Here is a 20,688-nt window from a genome sequence, read left to right on the forward strand (position 1 = left end):
GTGTGTCAGCACTACATCAGAGGTTATGAGCCTTTTGGTCTTTTGGAAAGCTTGTTCACGGCTGTCTGACCATTTCCACTGTGTCCTTGTTTGCAACAGTGCGTTCAAAGGATGTGGAGAGGTTTGGAAGAAATTTGTGGTAATAGTTCACAAGTTTGTGATATGATCATTTTGTGGGTGTGGTGCATTTAGCACAGCTTCAATTTTGTCTTTTGACTTGTGTAGACCATCTTTGTCTATCACATGACCACAGTAAGAAATCCAAGACTTAAAGAACTCACATTTTCTTTGTTGGCTCTTAGTCCATACTCACACAATCCTATCCTCATTGCCAATTTTGTTGTGTATGCTGGCAGATGAATGATACACAGCAGACAATTAAGTCATGTTAACTCACATGGTTTTTACTCTGAACTATTAACTTCAGTAAATCCCTATATGAGTCACCACTAGAGGGCAGGCTTAACACAAAATGCTGATACCCAATAGTACATACATTACAATCCGCATACTCATCACCTCAGTCAAGCCCTATTCTACCCTATGTGTTAGTATAATCAAAGTAATTTATGTTACATTTATGGTATCTAATAAGTTCTACACAAATTATTAGCTAAATATGTTTGATTGAATACTCTCTAAGTTAGTTTGATTAAAATACAAGCCAAATAAATTGGATTAAAAAGGTGCTAGGCAGTGCGGTGATGTCAGCAGATCAGGAGAGCTGGGTAATACCCCCAGCCAGGCAGGATGAGTATGTAGGGCTTGAGCATGAGCATGAGACCGTAAACAAAGGAGGGGGAAGCATGGCAGCATCAGGGCTAGGCTAAGGCTAAACCCGCATCAACCATCGATTCCAAGCATCTTCCTTGCCAATGTACGGTCTCTCGCAAACAAAATGGATGAGCTGCTGCTCCGAATAAACACAAGCGGATTAAGAAATGTAATGTCATGATTTTTATGGAAATATGGCTCAACGGCAAAATTCCCAGCAGCGCCATTAAGCTTGGGGGGTTGGGTGTTTTTCTGGCGGACAGGACGGCAGAGGATTTTGGTAAGTGCAGAGCTGGAGGTCTACAACGTATGGTGCATGGACTCTACTCTTACTGAAAGTCATTGCTCTGTTCATTAATAGTATTTGATGATTAAGTGCAGAACCTTTTATTTACAGAGAGAATTCTCAGTCATTGTTGTGACTGCGGTGTACATTCCGGCGGATGCTAATGCTAAACTAGCCATGGAGGAACTGCACACAGCTATCAGCAAACAGCAGTCTGCACATCCCCGAAGAAGCTATTGTTGTTGCTGGAGATTTCAACCACTCCAACCTGAGATCTGTTTTTCCAAAATTTCACATCAATGTCTCCTGCTCTACCAGAGGGGACAAAACACTGGACCAGGTGTACACAAATATAACTGGGGCATAAACAGCCATTCCCCTCCCCCACTTGGGTCAGTCTGATCACCTCTCTTTGTTCATGCTACCCAAATACACACCACTACAACTATCAAACAGATAAAACCAGCTGTGAGGACAGTAAAGGTATGGCCAGAGGGGGCCCTTTCTTCTCTACAGAAACAGTTTCAGGATACTGACTGGAACATGTTTGCCTCACAGGACACACTGGACTCTCACACGAACATGGACATTTACACTTCATCTGTTTTGGACCATATCAACACGTGCATTGACAATGTCATTACCAGTGTTGTGCTAGTATCCCACTTCTGTTTTTCCAACCTCTTTCTCCTTATGCTCTCCTGCACTTCCTCATTCCACCACCACGTCTCCTTGTCTTGCTTTCTATTTCCAGATGTCACACCAAGTACTTTTCTAGCTGCATCCCTCATCACTCCTGCAGTAGTTGCCCAATCATCCAACACCTCTTCAACACCACCGAGCCCCTGTCTGACCTCTTCCCTGAACCTCACACTACACTCTTCTTCCTTAAGTTTCCACCATCTTATTAGCAAAATCTACCACCATTTGCCCTTCCACATTCCTCTCCTTAAAACCATACCTACCCATCACCTCCCCATCACCTCTGTTCCCTTCACCTACATGCCCATTAAAGTCTGCCCCAATCACCAATCGTTCTTTCCTAGGTACACCATCTACCACTTCATCTAATTCACTCCAGAATTTTTCCTTCTCCTCTATCTCACAGCCAACGTGTGGAGCATAGGCACTTATGACATTTAACATCATCCCTTCAACTTCCACCTTCACGATCATCACCCTATCAGAAACTCTGCATCCGCAAAGCACGCTGCATCCGCAAAGCACACAGCAAAGCACACAGCATTGTGGACGATCACACACACCCCTCACACACATACTTTACCCTCCTACCATCAGAAAAACGGTTCCAAAGCATTCGGGCCGTCACAGCAAGACTGTGTAACAGTTTCTTTCCACAAGCCATCAGGCTTCTCAATACAAAGAACTGAACAGAACTCACACACACTCACTTACACACACACACTCACTCTGTGTGTTACTGAACTGTACAACCTGGACTAAACACAATCATCACTCATCTCGATCCACTATTTATTATTATTTATACTCGCACCTTGTATTCAGTATAATGTTTACATGCGGTCTTTGCACCTCCTTGCTGCTGTTTTTTTGCACTACATTGCTCTGTTCTGTTTGTACTTTCTCCTGGGTATAGTTTTTACATTTCTCCTTACACAGTACTGTATATTTAAGTATACAGTAGGTTTACTAGTCGGCGCTATACTTGGTTTTTGTCTTTTGTCTTGTCTTGTGTTGTCTGTCTGTACTGTTCTTTTGTTTGCACTGTTTGCACCAGGCTGCACTCGATGCACTTTATGTTGTTTTGTTGTTTAGTGTAGCACCAGGGTTCCGGAGGAACGTTGTTTAGTTTTTACTGTGTACTGTGTACCACTGTGTATAGTAAAAATGACAATAAAAGCCACTTGACTTGACTTGACTCTCTTCACCTCCACTACACTCTTACTGTACTCTTCCTTCAGAATCACCCCTACACCATTTCTCTTTCAATCCACACAATGATAAAACAGTTTAAATCCACCTCCAATGTTCCTGGCCTTATTTCCTTTCCACTTGGTCTCCTGAACACACAGCATATCAGCTACCTCTCTCCCTTTACCCATCATAGTACCAACATTTAAAGTACCAACCCGAACATCCACTCTCCTACACTGCTCCTTCTCCTGCTGTCTCTGTAGACGTCTTCCTCCTCTCCTTCTCCTCCTTCGGCCAACAGTAGCCCAATTTCCACCGGCAGGCCTCAACTGATCCATTATAAAATTCTCAGTTGTGATCCGCATATTTGATTTGGCACATGTTTTTACGTTGGATGCCCTTCCTAACGCAACCCTCCCCATTTACCCGGGCTTGGGACCGGCACTAAGAGTGCACTGGCTTGTGCATCCATAATGGATGGGTTAAATGCATGGTAGATAAATAACTGTATTAAATAAAAAAAGAACCTCCATTAGGTTTTTAAGGAGATAAAGATGGCATACTAAATCCAAAGGAGGTTATTTTTGCTCTGGCATTGGCAGAGAGAAACAGGTTAGAGTCACAGCTAGAGACAAGTCAGGTCCCAGTTAGAGACTATATCACAGTATCCCTGAGGGCAGACGTTGCCAGGTTGCAATACAATTGTTTTCATGTGTTCACTCCCGTTCCTTGCCCACATGCCTTTGCAAGTTGAATGCTAAATTTGATACTAATCCATTACCTTATACTGATGCGTTTCTGGATTAGCTAGGTATAACTTATTTATATTCAACAAAGGATTTTACCAATGGCCATTGGCTGATTGGCAGATTGTCAACAAAGTCAAACAAAAAACAGCTTGCTCTACACCAGGCATTTTGGAGCACCAGCCAATGTTAATGAATTCGAATTCATAACATGAAACACCTGATTCTTATTTATGAACATTATTTAACCTGCAGTTATTTAACATGTTGTTGTTTAACATGCTTGGTAAGGTTAGGATTTGCAATTTGTATGTTGATATGGTCAATAATTCATCATTGTATTTTAAAAAAGGACATAGTAGTAGGTGTAATATATTCTGTGGGAGAAATACACTTTATGGACAAAAGTATTGGGATGCCTGATCTTTGTTCCCATATGTGGTTCAATTTGTTATCACAATGTTGGAAGTGCGCGATTGTATAGGATGTCTTTGGATGCTGTAGAATTGAATTTTCCCTTCACTTGAACTAGTAGACCCAAATCTGTTCCAGCATGGCAATTCCCCAATGCTAGCTCCATGAATATATGATTAACAGTCAGAATTGCGAGAAATAAAGTCACACTTGCACGGAAAAAAGTCTTTATATAAATTTAATTTTCTTATGTGGCGGAAGCCTATTTCCATTAAATATATCTCTTGGCTTGGCATTGCTGTCGAGAAAAAAAATAACTTAACTACTTTGCTCACAAAGTCTCTAAAAATAATATGGTGTGGGCGACAGACATCTCTGCGAAAACTTCTGACATGTTATAGTGCTGTATTATCTATCTGAGAAACCGACAGGAGACCCTGTCATGCTAAGCAGCCTTTTATTCATTAAACAAACGCATTCATGCGTGCCCACCATGTACAACCAAACCACTACATTTCACTACATTTTCAAAAATCATTTTGTATTTAATTAAGGGCGTTTGTGGGTTTTTTTAAAATATGCTTCAATGTGGTTCACGTCTAATTGCACACAGCTTGTGGGGAGAGGGGCTCAATGTGAGGCCCACAGCTGGAGTGAGGTCCAGCTGATCCTCAGACACCCCTGGTGGAGGAGTAAAGCGGAAGTGCTGCATTAGGGAGGTGAAGAAGAGGAAGAGCTCCATCCTGGCCAGACTCTCTCCTAGACACACTCTGCGCCCTGAAAACAGAGAAGTAGCGTTGAAACCTACTGTATTGTAAAACACCACATTCACCAGACAAAAGCATTTCCAATTACCTGCAGAAAAAGGCATGAAGGCATCTTTTTTAACAAATCGGCCTTGCTCATCAAGGAAATGTGCTGGATTGAAGGTGTGTGGGCTCTCCCATTGGCTCTCATCCTTCAACACAGATGTCAGGAGAGGAAACACACAGGTTCCCTGCAGAGAAAAAAAGTTTTAAAATAACTAAGTATAAATAGTTAATTTTTTATTATTATGTAAACTTAGAGGTCTGTTGTTTTACAGTTGCTGAAATAGCCAGTATGCATTATTTAGAATACTGTTACTTAATACTACAGACTGACCTTCTTGATGGTGAAGCCCTGGAATTTAACATCACAACTAGTGGTGTGCGGGAGACTCATTGGTACTATGTTTGCTAATCTCTGAGTTTCATGAATCACTGCATCTGTGTAGGGCAATTTTTTTCTGTCCTCCACTACTGGCTGACGACCTCCAATGACACTGTCAATCTCTTCCTGGACATGGTCTAGAACCAGGACAAAGCAAGAACTTTGTTACAATTTTACTGCAAATTAAACAATGTTTTGCCCCAAAATGTCAGATTTTGGGGTATATGTGTCTACCTGCATTGGCCATCTAGTAGACAATGTTTGTAAAAGATTAAACATTTGCTACTGCATATTAAATCTCACCCTGAATCTGTGGATACTTGGCCATTAGCAGAAGGCACCAACGTAGCGTTGTGCTAGTTGTGTCAGTTCCAGCAGCAAAAAGGTTGGAAACAGTTATTATGAGATTCTGGTCATGAAATAAAGTGTCTTTATCTCCAGCTTTCTATAAAAAACAACAACAACAAATGTAACTATTACCCAGTGTAAAAGTCAAGACTTTATCTTATGAGAGAACAATCTTTACTGATCAGCACATTGTTTTTTGGAGCAATTATACCTGTATATAAAAAAACAGAGGGTTTCATTTATTTTATTTTATTTAAATAAACATATATTATACCTATATTATTGTCAATAGATGAAAAAAGAAACTATTAAACCTTAAATAGAATCATTAAAATTAAATTATTGCTTTTCCTTTAAAAGAAAACAAACATGTATAAAAAACAATGAACAACAAGATTTTCCTAAGACTCAGGGCACAAATTATATGCATCACATATTACTTTTATACCTGCTCATCTAAAACATGCTAAATAACCTATCCAATCTGAAATAAAGAAACCTTTTCACATACACACAGATTATATATATATATATATATATATATATATATATATATATATATATATATATATATATATATATACATATAGCACAAACATACTTCTGCGTTCTTTTTGCGGATAAGAAAAGAGTCAACCAAGCCTCTGGTTTCCCCAACATTTTGCGTCCTCTCTAAATTGTCCAAAAGTGCCTTTATTAGCTTTAGATTTTTTTGACGGTTTTCTGTGATGTGCTTCCACTCCTTTAGCCAGCAACCAAGCCAGGGAAACATATTATAGATCTACAAATAAAAATAAAAACAAATTAATCATAATATATATTTAGATTTATTTAATGCCTCAATCATTAACCATTTTATATATGATGACAGTACTTATATGCTTTAGATATATTTTAATATACTTTACAGTTGAGATCATAGATTCAGTCATAGGAATCGGAGTAAAATAAGAGTGCAATTATTTAGTATTACTATGAATAAGCGATCTTACATAACAGATGTTTACATATGGTTCACAAAATACAATAACAATTATAAAAGTAAACAAAATAACCAGTTTAAATATTTACATATGCTGTAAATATGAAATTTTACATTGGCGTAACAGAGTGATTTGTGAAAATGATTATTGTTTGTTGAAAAATCTTGTTTTTTGGCATTGTCCAATGCAATTTAAATTGAATATAAAACATTGAATAATATTTTCATATATATATATATATATATATATATATATATATATATATATATATATATATATATATATATATATATATATATATATATATATATATATATATATACATATATATATATATATATATATATATATATATATATATATATATATATATATATATAGTACCTGTATAGAGGGTGAGCCACTAATCTTGATGTTCTCGTTGGTCCGGTTAACCATTTCTTTGAACTGAGGGTCACTGTACTGAAACCTGCTTCCATACACAATTGCTGAGATGACATTTGAAGTGGCATAATTTAATGGCTGTGAGGTATCAAATGGTTTCCCTGCAAAGTAACCAGCAATTAATATCCCAATACTGTACTTACATTGTAAAAATGCTATTTAAAATAGCATTATGTACACAGCAGTTTTAAAGGTGTAGAGGAAAATGTAATAAAGTTACCAAAAAAAAAAAACAACTAAAATATCAACTACTGTAAAACAATTTCCTCTAAAAAAACATTCAATTTATGAAAGTAATTGCATAAAAAATGAAAAAATTAATCAGTGACAATTACTGTAATAATATTTCACCTTGAAACTCTGCAAAAACTTCCATCAAATACTGTGTTTCTTCTATAATTTTCTCCTCACTTCCTTTTTTGCCCATCCCAAAGTCTCTCAGGGTGGTAAGGGAAAATCTTCTCATTTCTTTCCAGTTGTCACCATTGCTAAACAAAACTCCTGAAGTAAAAAAGAAATTAGAAAACGGAAAAATATCCTTATAAATCATAAACAGAATGCACATTAAATCAACATCATTTCACTATAACATGTATGAGCACTTGTATAATCAGTGGGACACTTTCAAGGTGAACTTAAGAGGAAAGAGATAGAGACTGTATTTGGTTAGCTGATTATGTTGCTGATTACTTTGTTATTTGGACCATAATCATACACTAACCCATACCAATCACTAGTACAAAATATTGAATTTGTAACATACAAATCATGCAAAGAACAAAATCTTCTTTTACCAATCAGATTTCATATTTGCCTCACAGGGCCAGCTAGCTAGCCCAAAAATATCAGCATTTTTCCGTCCTCTGATTGTTTGGTCAGAGGGAAACTGTGACAGTCAAGTTTGACTGGCAAAAAACGTGTGTAGCGCTCTGCACACATTAATACACCTGTTTATGCCTACGGGGGAAGAGAAATTGATTTGGTCTTGGACATACTTAAAAATACAGAAAAGTAAAAATTCCAGAAAAGCTAGACATTGTGAGGAGAGGTCGGTCAATTCCGAAGCTAGCTAGCTTGTCTTAGCCCAGGAAAGGGTTTGTTCACCGCTTCCAAACCAGTGAATACGATTGGTACCACTGGTTTACAGCCTTTGAGGAGCGGTGAAAATTATGATTCTGCATCTCTGGTCAGTAGGTTGTATTTTATTTACATTTTTAATTTTTGTCATGTTATTAGACAAATATTGCTTCTGAACTGCTCCAGATAATGTAGGTGGCACAGCTGCGGTTGTAGTGTAGAGTTTTAAAGCTTGCTGTAGTAAAATGGTACTCACCCTCTATATGTAAAATGCCTCTCTCTCTGTAATGCCACGTGTTGTTATATTGCGTTTTTGTATAGTATTGATGGATTCTATAATTGCGACATGATGGTGGTGGTATTAAGAGGTGGATTATGTTGGGTAAGTCTCCACTTAAGGCCCAGGTACCAAAAGCACGGCCCGCCACTGACAAAATCGAATACTTAGAAAACAAAAACAAGCTCCTAGAATGTACAATATGTTTCAATATGAAAGATCTAAGTTAAAGTTCTAAGTTTGTATAAGTTTGTATTTTTATATACAGTATATATATATATATATATATATATATATATATATATATATATATATATATATATATATATATATATATATCTTCTTCTTCTTCTTCTTTCGGCTGCTCCCATTAGGGGTCGCCACAGCGGATCATCCGTCTCCACACCACCCTGTCCTCTACATCTGCCTCTTTTACACCAACTACCTGCATGTCTTCCCTCACCACATCCATGAACCTCCTTTTGGCCTTCCTCTTTTCCTCCTACCTGGTGGCTCCATCCTCAGCATTCTTCTACCAATATAATTTATGTCCCTCCTCTGCACATGACCAAACCATCTCAATCTCGCCTCCCTCACCTTGTCACCAAAACATCCTACATCGCTGTCCCTCTAATAAACTCATTTCTAATCTTATCCATCCTCGTCACTCCCAACGAAAACCTCAACATCTTTAGCTCTGCTACCTCCAGCTCCACCTCCTGTCTTTTACTCAATGCCACTGTCTCTAAACCATACAACATCGCAGGTCTCACCACAGTCCTATAAACTTTCCCTTTCAATTTTGCAGATACCCTACTATCACAAATCACTCCTGTCACTCTTCTCCACCCACTCCACCCTGCCTGCACTCTTTTCTTCACTTCTCTAACACACTCTCCATTACTTTGCACTGTTGAACCCAGGTACCTGAATTCCTCCACCTTCTGAAGCTCTTCTCCTGCAACCGCACCACTCCACTGCCCTCCCTCTCATTCACACACATGTACTCTGTCTTACTCCTACTGAGTTTCATTCCCCTTCTCTCCAGTGCATATCTCCACCTCTCCAGGCTCTTCTCAACCTGCTCCCTACTCTCACAACAAATCACAATATCATCCATAAACATCATAGTCCAGGAGACTCCTGTCTGACCTCGTCCGTCAACCTGTCCATCACCACTGCAAACAGGAAAGGGCTCAGGGCCGATCCTTGATGCAGTCCAACCTTCACTCTAAACCAGTCTGTCGTACCTACTGCACACTTCACTGCCGTCACACTGTCCTCATACATGTCCTGCACCACCCTTACATACTTCTCCGACACACCTGACTTCCTCATACAGTACCACAACTCCTCTCTTGGCACCCTGTCGACGCCTTCTCTAAATCCACAAATACACAATGCAATTCCTTCTGTCCTTCTCTATACTTCTCCATCAACATTCTCAAAGCAAATATGGCATCTGTGGTGCTCTTCCTCGGCATGAAACCATACTGTTGCTCACAGATGGTCACCTCTTCTCTCAGCCTGGCTTCCACTACTCTTTCCCATAACTTCATGGTGTGACTGATCAACTTAATACCCCTGTAGTTACTGCAGGTCTGCACATCTCCTTTATGCTTAAAGATCGGTACCAGCACACTCTTTCTCCATTCCTCAGGCATCTTCTCACCTTCCAAAATCCTGTTAAACAATCTGGTCAAAACCCCACTGCCATCTCTCCTAAACATCTCCACGCTTCCACCGGTATGTCATCTGGTCCAACCGACTTTCCACTCTTCATCCTCTTAATCGCTGCTCTCACTTCCTCCTTACTAATCTTATCTACATCCTGCTTCACCATCTCCACATCATCCAACCTTCTCTCTCTCTGATTTTCCTCATTCATCAGCTGCTCAAAATACTCCCTCCACCTTCTCAACACACTCTCCTCACTAGTCAACACATTTCCCTCTCCATCCTTTACTGCTCTAACTTGCAGTACATCCTTTCCAGCTCGGTCCCTCTGCCTGGCCAATCGGTACAAATCCTTTTCTCCTTCCTTAGTGTCCAACCTCTCATACAGCTCCTCATATGCCTTTTCCTTGGCTTTCGCCACATCCTCTTAACCTGCTGCCGCATCTCCTTGTACTCCTGCCTACTTTTCTCATCACTCTGTCTATCCCACTTCTGTTTTGCCAACCTCTTTCTCCTTATGCTCTCCTGCACTTCCTCATTCCACCACCACGTCTCCTTGTCTTCCTTTCTATTTCCAGATGTCACACCAAGTACTTTTCTAGCTGCCTCCTCATCACTCCTGCAGTAGTTGCCCAATCATCCAACACCTCCTTAACACCACTGAGCCTCTCTCTGACCTCTTCCCTGAACCTCACACTACACTCTTCCTCCTTCAGTTTCCACCATCTTATTCTTCTTTCAGTCCTCACTCTCCTCCTCTTCATCCTCGCCTCCAAAACCATCCTACAGACCACCATCCTATGCTGTCTAGCTACACTGTCCCCTGCCAACACCTTACAGTCGCCAATCTCCTTCAGGTTGCATCTCCTGCATAGCACATAGTCCACCTGTGTGCACCTTCCTCCACTCTTATACGTCACCCTATGATCCTCCTTCTTTTTAAAATAAGTGTTCACCACTGCCATTTCCATCCTTTTAGCAAAATCTACCACCATCTGCCCTTCCACATTCCTCTCCTTAAAACCATACCTACCCATCACCTCCTCATCACCTCTGTTCCCTTCACCCACATGCCCATTAAAGTCCGCCCCAATCACTAACCGTTCTTTCCTAGGTACACCATCTACCACTTCATCTAATTCACTCCAGAATCTTTCCTTCTCCTCCATCTCACAGCCAACTTGTGGAGCATAGGCACTGATGACATTTATCATCATCCCTTCAACTTCCACCTTCACGATCATCACCCTATCAGAAACTCTCTTCACCTCCACTACACTCTTACTGTACTCTTCCTTCAGAATCACCCCTACACCATTTCTCTTTCCATCCACACCATGATAAAACAGTTTAAACCCACCTCCAATGTTCCTGGCCTTACTCCCTTTCCACTTGGTCTCCTGAACACACAACATATCTACCTTTCTCCTCTCCATCATATCAGCTACCTCTCTCCCTTTACCCGTCATAGTACCAACATTTAATGTACCAACCCGAAACTCCACTCTCCTACACTGCTCCTTTCCCTGCCGTCTCTGTAGACGTCTTCCTCCTCTCCTTCTCCTCCTTCGGCCAACAGTAGCCCAATTTCCACCGGTACCCTGTCGGCTAACGATACCTGTGGCGGTCGTTGTTAACCCGGGCCTCGACCGATCCGGTATGAAATTCTCATTTGTGATCCGCATATTTGATTTGGCACGTGTTTTACGCTGGATGCCCTTCCTAACGCAACCCTCCCCATTTACCCGGGCTTGGAACCGGCACTAAGAATGCACTGGCTTGTGCCTCCCTAATGGCTGGGTTATATATATATATATATATACAGTGAGGAAAATAAGTATTTGAACACCCTGCTATTTTGCAAGTACTCCAATCTTAGAAATCATGGAGGGGTCTAAAATTGTCATCATAGGTGCATGTCCACTGTGAGAGACATAATCTAAAAAAAAAAAAAACAATCCAGAAATCACAATATATTATTTTTAAACTATTTATTTGTATGATACAGCTGCAAATAAGTATTTGAAAACCTGTCTATCAGCTAGAATTCTGACCCTCCAAGACCTGTTAGTCTGCCTTTAAAATGTCCACCTCAACTACATTTATTATCCTAAATTAGATGCACCTGTTTGAGGTCGTTAGCTGCATAAAGACACCTGTCCACACCATACAATCAGTAAGAATCCAACTACTAACATGGCCAAGACCAAAGAGCTGTCCAAAGACACTAGAGACAAAATTGTACACCTCCACAAGGCTGGAAAGGGCTACAGGGAAATTGCCAAGCAGCTTGGTGAAAAAAGGTCCACTGTTGGAGCAATCATTAGAAAATGGAAGAAGATAAACATGACTGTCAATCTCCCTCAGACTGGGGCTCCATGCAAGATCTCACCTCGTGGGGTCTCAATGATCCTAAGGAAGGTGAGAAATCAGCCCAGAACTACACAGGAGGAGCTGGTCAATGACCTGAAAAGAGCTGGGACCACCGTTTCCAAGGTTACTGTGGGTAATACACTAAGACATCATGGTTTGAAATCATGCATGGCACGGAAGGTTCCCCTGCTTAAACCACCACATGTCCAGGCACGTATTAATTTTGCCAATTACCATTTGGTTGATCCAGAGGAGACCAAAATAGAACATTTGGGTCATAATTCCACTAAACGTGTTTGGAGGAAGAAGAATGATGAGTACCATCCCAAGAACACCATCCCTACTGTGAAGCATGGGGGTGGTAGCATCATGCTTTGGGGGTGTTTTTCTGCACATGGGGCAGGGTGACTGCACTGTATTAAGGAGAGGATGACTGGGGCCATGTATTGCGAGATTTTGGGGAACAACCTCCTTCCCTCAGTTAGAGCATTGAAGATGGGTCGAGGCTGGGTCTTCCAACATGACAATGACCCGAAGCACACAGTCAGGATAACCAAGGAGTGGCTCTGTAAGAAGCATATCAAGGTTCTGGCTTGGCCTAGTCAGTCTCCAGACCTAAACCCAATAGAGAATCTTTGGAGTAAGCTCAAACTCTGTGTTTCTCAGCGACAGGCCAGAAACCTGACTGATCTAGAGAAGATCTGTGTGGAGGAGTGTGACAAAATCCCTCCTGCAGTGTGTGCAAACCTGGTGAAAAACTACAGGAATCGTTTGACCTCTGTATTTGCAAACAAAGGCTACTGTACCAAATATTAACATTGACTTTCTTAGGTGTTCAAATACTTATTTGCAGCTGTATCATACAAATAAATAGTTTAAAAATCATACATTGTGATTTCAGGCCATGCATTTGGTACCTGGGCCTTCAGTGAGGACCTAGCCGAATTGATCCAACTCTTAATACCACCAATACCATGTCGCAATTATATAAACTATCAATACAATACAAAAACGCAATAAACCAACGCATGGCATACCATTTTAATAAAGCAAGAAATCCAGATAAGACGATTCCAAACCTCTACACTACCACCGCAACTGTGCCACCTACATCATCTGTAGCATTTCAGAATATTTGTGTAATAACATGACAAAAACATTAGGAATTTAAATAAAATACAACCTACTCACCAGAGATGCAGACTCATAATTTGCAACACTACTCAGAGGCTGTAAGACAGTGGTACAGCTCGTATTCACTAGTCTGGAAGTGGCGATCAAACACTTTCCCAGATAGTTCTTTGCCATGAGGTTCCTTATTGAACATCCAGTGGTCAGTATGAGAGAATTATACATAAAGCACCATATTTTAACTGCTCTAATAAAAGATACACAAATTTGTGTGGTCCTGTCAATCAGACAAAACATGAACATATTGAACCGGAAATTAGGCTTTGCGTGGTTAAACAACATACAGCTGTTATCACTTATGGTGTACTCACTTTTGTTGCCAGCTATTTTGACAATGGCTGTATGTTGAGTTATTTTAAGACAGTAAATCTGTACTGCTACACAAGCTGCACTACTCGAAATGTGAGATGCTATATATACACATATTTTGTTTATACACATTACACACACACACACACACACATACATATATATATATATATATATATATATATATATATATATATATATATATATATATATATATATATATATTACACACACACACACACATATATATATATATATATATATATATATATATATATATATATATATATATATATATATAAACTAAATAATATTAATGTCCTATTATCCAGTGTTGACTGTGGACTGTATCCACTATTTGAACAGTAGAGGTCCCAATCTGCTATAATCTATTTTATTATAATACATTTTTTTAAAATCTAGCTCTAAAAAAAATAAATAAATAAATAAATTACTTTTATATAGACATTAACACACTTATCCTGAATGATGTACGAAAAAATAATGAGTGATCATGTATTATTACAAATTTTGTGCTAGATACAGTCATTGATAGCTGAAATTGCAACTGATGATTCTTTGTTTATTTTTGTAACCTCTATCTATATTTATTCATTTCTACTTTAAAATGGTCTAAGTCTATTTGACTTTTTGTATTTTTTATTTGATGTATTTTGCTTAAAACAAGCAAAATCATCTGCCAATAAAAAAAAGTAATTTTTGAGTGTGAGTATGATTTATATATCACTGTCTCTTTGAAAGAGAACAGTTTTAGGTAAAAGATTTTATTTTTATATATATATATATATATATATATATATATATATATATATATATATATATATATATATATACACATTACACACATATATATATACATAAAATATAAAAAAAACATAAAATAAATAACTAATGTCCTTACTAAATGAACTAAAACATTTAAATAAATTTCTTTACAATAAGTAAATACATTTATTTGTCCAGTGAAGAACAGTTTAAACTCTCTTACCGTATCCATTGCTAAATTTTAAGAAAATAGGAGTGATATCTCTGTTTCCAAATTCATCTGCATAATTTACAAGAGCTTGCTTAACAGTGTCATAGCCTGCCAAGACAACAACCTTCTTAGGGCCAAAATACACAGTAAATATTGATCCATATTTTTTGGACATCTGAAAACAAAACAAAAAGTGAAAGTTAGTATGATTTTACTGAGAAAACACAAATCTTTTTTTATGTTTAGCTAGCTCAGTTAGAGATCATCCCCACTCCACTGCCCATAGACAAATGGTAAAAACAAGATATAGTATGAATTATTTGCATTCAAATTTATGAAACTTTGCAATTCACAACTTAGCCCCAAAGCCATGGCTGAGAACATATCTACAAAGATAAAAAAAAACCCTATCTATCTATCTATCTATCTAGCTTGCAATCACTGCAGTTAAGATGGAGCACATGTCATTGGTATGAGCAAATAAAAGAGAAAAGTACAATTTTTTAGCTGAGTTTTAAATGTTGAAGGAAGGTTTCACAGAGATGGAGAAGGGGGGAATTTTACACTTTAGGTGCAACGACATAGAAAGCAGAGGCATTAGGACAGGCCAACAAGCGAGTGAGGGTCAGAGACCATTTATGAATGTATTAGAGAGGAGGATAGATATTTATGTTTGGTCAAGAACATGCAGAAAGCTAAAGGCCAGAAGTAGTATATTTTACTACATACAAAAAATAAACATTGAGCCAGTGTAACTTGAAGTATGGGTGTGATGTTTTCCCATGGTCTGCTGTGGGTGTCTGAAGAACTGCACTGCAGTAGGCAAACCTGGCGGTAACTAAGAAAAGCATGAATGAATGTTTGCTGAAGAGGGGTAAAATCTGGTTAAAGTAAAAAGGCTGTCTTAGTAATATTTTACTTTATTCATATTTTATTTGGAATTATTTGCAAAAATAAAAAAAAAAACTTAAAAATATTTTTTAGGAAAAACAATTTTTAAATCTGTTTTGTATTTTGTCAGCTAAAATTACATATATGTGTTCGATTGTTCATAAAAGTTTGTTAGAGCCACACGCTGATAAATAATAGGGATGTACTTTTTTCAAATACTGTGTGATGAACAAATCACATACTGTATAATGATAAACTTATAGAGATACATTAATGGGGTGAATGTATAATTGTTAAAATGTATATTCATAATCCAAATCTAATCTAATTTACTCATTGATTTTTCTGTAAAAAACTGCTTTGTGACAATGTCCAAATAAATATGAACTGAATTAAATCTTTTACTGGAGACGGATGATCCGCTGTGGCGACCCCTAATGGGAGCAGCCGAAAGAAGAAGAAGAAGAAAATCTTTTATCCAAAACTGTCCTCTTTTAAAGTGACAGTGATATATAAAATCATACTCACTCAAAAATTATTTGGCAGATGATTTTGCTTGTTTTTAGCAAAATACATAAAATTAAAAAAACAAAAAGACAAATAGACTTAGACCATTTTAAAGTAGCATTGAATAAATCTAGGTTTACAAAAATAAACAAAATCATCAGTTGCAATTTCAGCTATCAATGACTGTATCTAGCACAAAATGTGTAATAATACATGATCACTCATTATTTTTTGTACGTCACTCAGGATAAGTGTGTTAATGTCTATATAAAAGTAATTTTTTTTTTTTTAGGGCTAGGTTTAAACATTTTATTGTAATGAAATAGATTATAGTAGACTGGGAACTCTACTGTTCAAATAGTGGATGACTAATGCAATTTTTTTCCTGTTGAATACATCCCTCAAATCAAAAACAAGTTAATACACTTGGGGCTTATTGCAGCAGCTTCACTTGAATTAGCCCCCAAAACAAACAAAAACTGAAAGAAGCAGTGTACAAGCAAACAGGGGATCACAAAAAAAAGAATGCAACATTATGGTGATTTAAGGCCGACTTAAGACTGATTTGCAAACAAGAGTTATACAACCAACCCTATTGTGTTATTTACTTTATCTGTTTTTATACATATGCTTATTTAAATTTTATTCATATTAAAACATTACATTTTGATTTATCAACTCATTCATTGTTTTGATCACATTCCCAAAGGTTGTTGAGCTTCATCTTCAGTCATGCTCGAACATGCCCCGCACCACATTTAAACTTGCTTGGCAGCATTCCAAAAAAATGGTTAAAGCTGCTATTAATGCAAAAGGTTATTTAACATGTAAGTATATCCTTAATAAATACTGCAGATGCACAAACTCCTGCAACAACAATCAGACACTCACTTCACACAGTGTCAGGTAAGGTCTTTTGAGGTTCATCTGCAGTATGTTTCCCAGGATCGGCAGTGGTTTAGGACCCGGAGGCTCCTTGTTTTCCTCCTGATAGCTGGTATCAGATGGAAAGAGATAAACAATCAAAAGAATCATCGTCACAAGACAAAGCACCATGCCTGTGATTGTAGGTTGCAGGAGAATCTCTGCAACCAAACCCATTGTTAAAGAGGAAATCTGAAAGAAACGTATTGTGCTGGAAGCAAGCAGACTGAAAAACAGAGTGCTGGGGTTGCAACTAAGAAACAGATCACTGGGCGTGGTCAATGAACAGGGGTGGAGCTTGCTAGAACACAACAGATGAACACAACTGAGATAAACAAAGACGTTTATGCATCTCATTTATCAGTTCAATTCATTACATTTTGTGCATAACTGCTTATATATTTGTGCATATAATTTTATAAGGTGATATTAATTTGTAAATTGTGTTACAGATAAACAAACTTATTCCCATTAGCTGTCACACAAGCACCTAGATTATTTGTGTTGCTGGACCTTATTGCTGTTTTTATTGCTATACTCTATAACATTCTTTTACATCTAAAAAATTCTGATCGTCTGATTGTTATCTGTTCATTGAATGTAAATAGACACTTCTCTATGCATATTAAGGGAAAGTTCCATGTGCCAAAAGGATCTGTTTTGGACCCATTGCTTTCACCTCTATCTATAAACACTGGGTAAAATTATTCAAAGGCATGGTATTGTGTAGCTTTCTTTTGCAAGTGAACAGTTGTATGTTTCAGCAAAGCCAGATAAGAGACTCCAGCATAATAAAGTTAAGAAATGTGTGGAAATTAAAGTAATGGTCTTTTTAATTCTGGCTAAATATTTGTACTAGGCATACAAGCAGCCAACATTATATTTTCTGATTAATTAGTAACTCTGGATGCCCTAGCAGTTACATTGCCAAGTCCTGTCCCCTTTGTCTCTCCGGATCTGTCCGATCTATTCTGATTATCTACTTCTAGATGGGGATCTCTTTAATTGCAATTTATTTGCTGCAGTTGAGGGTGGGATCACATGGACAGACTAAAGATACATGAGACTACTGTGGATGGTTCCACTCAAGAACCATGAAGATTTAATTAGTATAAGCTATTGGCTAAAATGGCTTAGGACTATAATTATCATGAATTACTACAATTAACTTGAGTTTTGCACTGAAGTGTCCAATAGTGAATAATCAGTATCCTAAACAATGATGCAACTATAATGAATAGGCATTTGGTGTTAAACAGATGATGATGGGTTCCTTCTCAAGGTTTCTTCTTCACAGAATCTTAGAGAGTTTTTCCTTGTTACTGTTACCACTGGCTTGCTCATTATGGATGGACATATAGAGACAGATTTATTTAAATTTGTCCCTATATGTTCCTATATTTGTCCCTATATGTTTATCCATACAACATATATTTATAAATTATTTGTTTCTGCAAAGCTGCTTTTTTCGGACAATTTCCATTGTTAAAAATGCTATACAAATAAACAAATTGTTCTAGTAATGTAGGCATGAGGATTAAAACACATGAAACACACATAAATGGAGGCAGTTCCATGACCTGGTCACTTTGGTCAGGTCTAATCTCAAAAGCAGTATTCAACAGTAAAATAAGGTCAGCTGAGTTCTGGATTAGAGCAGGATTAATGCAGAGTGCATTTTTGTTTTAAAAAAAAAAAAATATATATATATATATATATGAATAAATAAATAAATATAAAAGAGGCAAAATTTTAATCTTTAACGCAACACACATTTATTTGTGACATGCTGTTTTTGCATGAGACAAACCATTTTAAATAACTTTTATTTAAAAGTCATTTTTCTTAGGAAAACCTATACACCAGCACATTTATGTGGTTATCGAATATTAGCAGGACAGGCAGGACTACAAAACAAAATGCAGACACTGTTGCAGAGTTGCAGTTATTGTTTACATCAGACATCAGAAGACAGGAAAACTTAAATTTGTGACAGTGTTGGCACCAAAGAGGTAGTTGAACATTTATTTCAAAATCTGTTGATGGAGACAGTCCATGAAATGTCTTGAAATCTAGGACTGAATCAAACACACTTGGGGCTACAAATGTGATTACTTGACATTAATATTTTTTTTTGCGCATCACAATTACATAAAATTGCAAGTATATTTATATATTTTCAAGAATAATTTTGTATTTAATTAAGGGCGTTTGTGGGTTTTATTAAAATATGCTTCAATGTGGTTCACGTCTAATTGCACACAGCTTGTGGGGAGAGGGGTTCAATGTGAGGCCCACAGCTGGAGTGAGGTCCAGCTGATCCTCAGACACCCCTGGTGGAGGAGTGAAGCGGAAGTGCTGCATTAGGGAGGTGAAGAAGAGGAAGAGCTCCATCCTGGCCAGACTCTCTCCTAGACACACTCTGCGCCCTGAAAACAGAGAAGTAGCGTTAAAACCTACTGTATTGTAAAACACCACATTCACCAGACAAAAGCATTTCAAATTACCTGCAGAAAAAGGCATGAAGGCATCTTTTTTAACAAATCGGCCTTGCTCATCAAGGAAATGTGCTGGATTAAAAGTGTGTGGGCTCTCCCATTGGCTCTCATCCTTCAACACAGATGTCAGGAGAGGAAACACACAGGTTCCCTGCAAAAAAATTAAAAATAAAAATTAAAAGTCTTATAGCTGATGTCAACGTCTATCAACATTTTTTTTTTTTAAGTATTAGAGACTTTACACCTATTTATAAATGATCCATTAACACTAATGCCTTCCTATGAATTATTAATTTATCAATAATTTACTATCAATAATTTTACTTTATACCACAGACTGACCTTCTTGATGGTGAAGCCCTGGAATTTAACATCACAACTAGTGGTGTGCGGGAGACTCATTGGTACTATGTTTGCTAATCTCTGAGTTTCATGAATCACTGCATCTGTGTAGGGCAATTTTTTTCTGTCCTCCACTACTGGCTGACGACCTCCAATAACTCTATCAATCTCTTCCTGGACATTGTCTAGAACCAGGACAAAGATTTGTTTTAACTTTACAGGGAAAAAAGACATAAAAATGTGACATTTTCCTAAACAAAAGCAGCAATTGTGCACAAAATCATGTTATACAGTAAATTGTTATATTCGCCTACTAGAGGTGTCCCGGTCCTGGTTATTATTAACATTTGTGATCAACAGTTTACATTTTTAAAACAATTTTAAATAAAATGTCTACTTGGTGAAATAATATATAAAATTATATTTTATTTAAAAAAATAGAATAAATGCAATTAATTCAATACACTTTATATTGATTAAACTGAGTAATCAATTACATTTGCACAAATTAAATCAATTAAATAAATGGAAAAATTACATTTG

The 20,688-nt window shown here is 37.6% G+C and overlaps 1 protein-coding gene and 1 pseudogene across 1 annotated transcript; both read right to left on the reverse strand.

Moving 5' to 3' along the window:
- Positions 1-4,337: 4,337 nt before the first annotated feature.
- On the reverse strand, positions 4,338-17,557 carry LOC124396390 (cytochrome P450 2K1-like). Its single transcript, XM_046865509.1, has 9 exons — positions 17,273-17,557; positions 14,996-15,158; positions 7,434-7,583; positions 7,023-7,183; positions 6,257-6,436; positions 5,611-5,752; positions 5,260-5,444; positions 4,972-5,113; positions 4,338-4,893 (listed from the first exon to the last, which is right to left on the reverse strand). The coding sequence occupies exons 1-9, from the start codon at positions 17,480-17,482 to the stop codon at positions 4,700-4,702; spliced, it is 1,527 nt and encodes a 508-aa protein (XP_046721465.1). The 5' UTR covers positions 17,483-17,557; the 3' UTR covers positions 4,338-4,699.
- Positions 17,558-19,055: 1,498 nt separating this feature from the next.
- LOC124396389 overlaps positions 19,056-20,688 on the reverse strand; it is a 7,672-nt pseudogene continuing 6,039 nt past the window's right edge.

The sequence above is a fragment of the Silurus meridionalis genome, chromosome 14, assembly GCF_014805685.1.
Source record: "Silurus meridionalis isolate SWU-2019-XX chromosome 14, ASM1480568v1, whole genome shotgun sequence".
Lineage (NCBI taxonomy): Eukaryota > Metazoa > Chordata > Actinopteri > Siluriformes > Siluridae > Silurus > Silurus meridionalis.